The sequence below is a fragment of the Aspergillus chevalieri genome, chromosome 1 (assembly GCF_016861735.1).
Source record: "Aspergillus chevalieri M1 DNA, chromosome 1, nearly complete sequence".
Classification (NCBI taxonomy): domain Eukaryota; kingdom Fungi; phylum Ascomycota; class Eurotiomycetes; order Eurotiales; family Aspergillaceae; genus Aspergillus; species Aspergillus chevalieri.
This window is the reverse complement of record NC_057362.1, coordinates 4,157,230-4,163,229: the sequence shown is the minus strand read 5'-3', so window position 1 is coordinate 4,163,229 and position 6,000 is coordinate 4,157,230. Positions and strand designations below refer to the sequence as shown.

The 6,000-nt window shown below is 47.1% G+C and overlaps 1 protein-coding gene across 1 annotated transcript; it reads left to right on the top strand.

Annotated features, from left to right (window-relative positions):
- Nucleotides 1-725: 725 nt before the first annotated feature.
- Nucleotides 726-1,889, top strand: ACHE_11443A (uncharacterized protein; the record flags this gene model as incomplete). Its single annotated transcript, XM_043276013.1, has 1 exon — nucleotides 726-1,889. The coding sequence occupies one exon, from the start codon at nucleotides 726-728 to the stop codon at nucleotides 1,887-1,889; it is 1,164 nt and encodes a 387-aa protein (XP_043132563.1).
- Between the last annotated feature and the right edge of the window lie 4,111 nt (nucleotides 1,890-6,000).

The window sequence follows — 6,000 nt, the reverse complement described above, 5'->3', positions numbered from 1 at the left end:
CCAATAGCTACCTGAAGTTGTTTGCCGGCAAAAATATATATATTTGTTGCGGAATAAATTAGGGTCACAAATCTCACATATAGATTGTTCTTCAGCACTTGCTGGCTACTGATAAAAAGATACAATGGAAAAATAAAAGGCAGTGAGATGATGAAGGCTCAACATTACTATATAAACAGTTTCTGGATGCTTGTTGAGTACTTGCTAATCAGTTTGCTGCTGTTCCTGAATTTGAATCCGCTGCCTCATAAGTGTAACGGGCTAGGCCCGAAAGGCACCTCGAACCATAAATGGTTCTCGATTGAAGCTATTCACAAGAGCGTGCCGAAGTCAGGTGATCGTAGATCACCTGATCACGAGTATATAAATCCACCGCCAGCGTGTCTTTCTTTCTTTCTTTCTTTCCTTTCCCCAACGAGTTCTTTTGTACATATCTATATATTAGATAGCAAGGCTTCGGCCCATTACATTAGAACTCGTTCGCCCTCATCTATCTACTTATTTATTGAACAACGGATTACGCATCGGATTGAACGCGCAACGGATCGTACATCGCACACTGGACACACTGGACACACTGGACACACTGGAAACACTGGACACACTGGACACATTGAACGATTGGACATACCGGATAACTGGATACATTGGACATCGGATATCAGACATCGAAATTCACGGATAGTTGAGCTATTTACAAACAAATCAATAGTCAAGTCAGTCATATGACCACATTTTCAGCGGAAATCAGCGACCACGAGTCAAACGACCAAACCGACGGCAACATGGGAGACAATATACACTCAGGAGGGACCACCACTCCTGTCCCACAAGATCTTGTCGCAGTTATTGCAGGACTTCAACGACAACTGCAACAAATGGAAGAACGGCGGATTGAAGATCTTCGTCGTCTCAAAGAAGAGTTGACGAGCCCACCCAGAGAGCCCTTGCCACAACCGACTATTGAAGAGATAGCCCCCCAACCAATGGCGGACCCTGTTAGGAGACCTCGACCCAAGCTGACAGACCCAGAAGTCTTTGATGGTCGAAACCGAAGTCTCTACCGTCCGTTTCGAAGCAAGCTGCGCGCTAAACTTGAGGTCGATAAAGAAGCCTTGGGCAATGCCTATGATCGTATGTGGTATGCTTTTGGCCGTCTAACAGATGGGGCTGCTATGCAGGTGCTGCCCTGGATGGAGCGGTTTGCTAAGAAAGGAGCTACTGAGAGCCAGCTGGACGGAATGCTTGATCAAATGGACTTCATCTTTCTGGACCGGAATCTGGAGGAGAAGGCTGTACGAGACCTTGCAAGCTTGAAACAGAACAACAAGCCCTTCACAGTCTTTCTCACTGAGTTCAACCGACTACTCATGGAAGCTGATGGCCATAACTGGCCTGAAAACACAAAAAGGTCCTACCTAGACAATGCATTAAACCGTGAGATGAACACACGCCTTGAAACTGTTGAAAAGAAAAATGGATTTGAAGACTATTGCCGCCAGCTACAGCAGATTGCGGACCGGATGGAGAAGAACCAATTGCGGTACTCACGGAACAATAAGCATACCACCTCAACTTCTCCAGCTCACCCTGTGAATACCACCCGTGCTTCCTCTCCACCCCAAGATATGGACTGGGAACCCACAACAACAACTTCTGCACGCAGCCAACCTCGACGCGTGGCTAAGCATGTATCACGAGAAGAAATGGAACGCCGCAGACAAGAACGACGTTGCCTTCGTTGTGGTGACTCCACGCATTTTATCTCCCATTGCCCCTACGACAGTCCTAGGAACAGTACCCGCATGGCTCGCTCACACATTCATGGGCCGGAACTCGAAGATGAAGAAGAGCAGTTGAGGGAACAACCCAAGCTGGGAAAAGAATAGCTCCTGCAAAAAGTCTCTTGCAGGAGCACCACCAGCAGTTGATGGATCTACCTACATGGCGACCGGCCCCAGCAGCTCAGATAGACCTTCAGAAGGAGTGGAACGACTTCCGAAAAAGAGTCAAGTTTGACAGACCTGAATTCAGAGTATCCGCATTAGTCAATGGAGAACAGGTCAGCAGAACGTTAGTGGACACCGGTTGTACTACATATGGTATGGTTTCTGAGAATTTTACCCGAAAACATCAACTGGAGCGTGTAACCATCAAACCACGAACTATCGACGACTACAAGGGCCCAACGGATGATTGTATAAGGGAGGTAGCGAAAATCTCATTGAACGTGGGGGAAACCACCAAAACACTGCATGGCTGTATGTTGTTCCTAAACTGGGTAGGGGACTCGACATGATTTTAGGCCTTGCATGGATAGACGACCAACAAGTGTTTATCGACCCGAATGGTCCGAAATTGCGCTTCACAAATGGCATTGTTGTTAGTAGCATGGAAGATCAACCACAAATGGATATCCAGCCCATCGGGGCGAACGCTTTTGCACTATGGAACCGACAAAAGAAAAAGGACAGCAGCGTACAGATTTTCGCCGCAAGTTTAAAGGACATTGAGAAAGCATTACGACCCAAATTGCTGACAGACCCCCGCACCAAACTACCACCTCATTACCATAAATTCCTATCAGTATTTGACCGGAAGGAAGCTGACAAGCAACCACCATATCGAGGACCAAATATCGACCATAAGATTGAACTCAATAAGAACGCTGATGGAACGACCCCTGAACCTCCATGGGGCCCCCTTTATAATATGTCAAGGGATGAACTGCTTGTGCTACGGAAGACATTGACAGAGTTGTTGGAAAAGAACTTCATACGTGTTAGCAATTCGCCTGCTGCAGCACCTGTATTGCTTGTCAAGAAACCTGGTGGAGGCTTGCGATTTTGTGTTGACTACCGAGCACTGAACGCCATTACAAAGAAGGACCGCTACCCCCTACCACTAATTAATGAAACATTGGAAAGAATTGGGAAAGCAAAATGGTTCACCAAGTTGGATGTTATTGCTGCTTTTCACAAGATTCGTGTCGCTGCCGGCGATGAATGGTTGACCGCATTCCGAACTCGATTTGGGCTGTTTGAATGGCTTGTAACACCATTTGGACTAGCCAATGCACCGAGCACCTTCCAACGCTATGTTAATTGGGTCCTACGAGATTTCCTAGATGAATTTGCTTCTGCTTACCTTGACGACATCTTGATATTTACGGATGGAACATTGTCAGAGCATCAAGAGCATGTCTGCAAAGTATTAGGCCGTCTCCAAGAGGCTGGCTTACAGATTGATATTGATAAATGCGAATTTGAAGTGAAGTCAACAAAATATTTAGGATTCATTATTGAGGCAGGAAAAGGTGTCAGCATGGATCCAGCAAAGGTTGAAGCAATCATGAACTGGGCTGCCCCTACCACTGTGAAAGGTGTCAGGTCATTTTTGGGATTCGCGAACTTCTACAGACGTTTCATCCGAAACTATTCTGAACTTACAACTCCACTAACAGCGTTGACTCAAAAAGATAAACCCTTTGTGTGGGATGATAAATGCAAGGAAAGCTTCCAACAGTTAAAAAGGATGTTTACAACGGCACCAATCCTCATGCAATTTGATCCAGACCGCGAGACTGTCGTCGAGACTGACTCATCAGGGTGGGCCACTGGTGGCGTACTTTCACAGTATGATGATGATGGTGTATTACGACCTTGCGCGTACTTTTCCAAGAAAAACACTCCTGCAGAGTGCAACTACCAGATTCATGACAAGGAACTTTTGGCGATCATCAATGCATTGAAAGAGTGGGAATCAGAGCTCATATCAGTGGTAAATTTCCAGATACTGACAGACCATCGCAATCTCCGTTATTTTACTACCATGAGACGACTGAATGAGAGACAGATGAGATGGGCAGATCTATTGAGCCGATACAACTTCACACTTCATTACCGACCAGGGAAGCTTGCAGGGCGCCCTGATGCACTGTCTCGACGAGAGCAGGATGTTCCTGTATTGGGTGATGAACGGCTAAAGCATCGCGAACAACGACTATTCGATCCTGAGATCCTCAAGGACGGACCAGTGGAAGGAAGCAGCAAAAGAGGACTAGTTGAAGAACCCCATCCTATTAATGTGTCCCGGATCCTTCTAGCACCAGTCGGCATGGAGCCCTATAACAGTGAGCCAAGCGCACCTCAAGGATATGAACAGGCGAACGAACCTACCAATCTCAATAGTGAGCGACCATCGTTGGAAGAGCTACTGGATATGACTCTTGATGAACATTGGGCTCGGGTAGAGCCACTAGATGAAAAGTATGGTCGTATACGAGAAGCAGTGCAAGTAGGAGCACATCAATTCCCACGTGAACTGGGGATCAAAGCCTCAATCTCAGAATGCTCTATTGAACCGAACAACCGCTTGTGCTACCGAGGCCGGCGATGGGTCCCTGACATTGAATCTCTGAGGACAAGGTTGCTACAAGAAACACATGACTCAGTACTTACAGGCCATCCAGGGAGGAGCGCAATGTATGCTATCCTGGCACGAAGGGTCTACTGGCCTGCAATCTCTGAGGATGTCAGACGATTTGTACGGAACTGTGACAAATGCAGTGCCAACAATGTATGGAGAGACCGCCGACAAGGCCTACTGAAGCCTCTACCAATTCCAGACCGAAAATGGAGATATATTGCAATTGACTTCATCGAGAAGTTACCAATCTCAAATGGTTATGAAAACATCATGGTTATTGTCGATCGCCTTGGAAAAGGTGTCATCCCCATACCCTGTGAGAAGATCGACACCTACACAGTAGCACAGAAGCTTATTCAGAGTTTCATTGGCTATCATGGCATTCCAGCCAGTATTGTATCAGACAGAGGAAGACAATTCACCAATGAGATGTGGAAGCGTTTTTGTGAGCTACTGGGGATCAAACGACAATTATCAACTGCCTACCACGCTGAAACCGATGGCCAAACTGAGCGAATGAATGCTACTATTGAACTATTCTTGCGCTCATTCTGTGATCACACACAATCGAACTGGGCGTCATTGCTACCAATGGCACAGCTTGCAATATGCAGCCGGGATGCTGCCTCCACAGGTGTCAGTCCATTCTTCCTTGACCACGGCTACCACGTCGATCCCTTTCAGTTAGAAGAGGATGTTGAAATCAACCTTTCAGCACCAGACCTGGGCACCATGCGTGAACGAGGTGAACGAATTGCAGCCAAGCTAAGGGGAGCTCTTGACATCGCCACAACAGAACTGGCTGTCGCCCAACAGAAACAAGAAGACTATGCCAATCGTCAAAGAGATGTCGCCCCTGAATACCAGGTTGGGCAGAAAGTCTGGCTTGACCTGCGCAATATACAAACAGAACGCCCTAGCAAGAAACTGGGAAGCAGGCAGGCAAAATTTACTGTGTTGGAAAAGATTGGATCCCACACCTACCGCCTCAACACACCAGGCACAATCCACAACGTGTTTCATACAGCGCTCCTCCGCCCAGCGGCAATGGATCCCTTCCCTAGCCAACGGAAAGATGACTACCAACCTCCTGCAGAAATGATCAATGGGAATGAAGAATATATGGTCGAACGAATACTAGATGAGCGTTTTCGACGGTGGGGACGAGGCGAAAGACATGAGTTTTTAGTCAAATACATTGGCTGGCAGGAACCGGAATGGAACGATGCGAGGAACATGGAGGATACCATAGCATTGGATGACTGGGAAACCTACAAAACGATGAATGGGATTGTTGTCCAATCGGCCTTGAGTATACCAAATGAGCCACCCCACGCCGGGGGCGATCGCGGAGGCGACGAGGAAGGGGGTAATGTAACGGGCTAGGCCCGAAAGGCACCTCGAACCATAAATGGTTCTCGATTGAAGCTATTCACAAGAGCGTGCCGAAGTCAGGTGATCGTAGATCACCTGATCACGAGTATATAAATCCACCGCCAGCGTGTCTTTCTTTCTTTCTTTCTTTCCTTTCCCCAACGAGTTCTTTTGTACATATCTATATATTAGATAGCA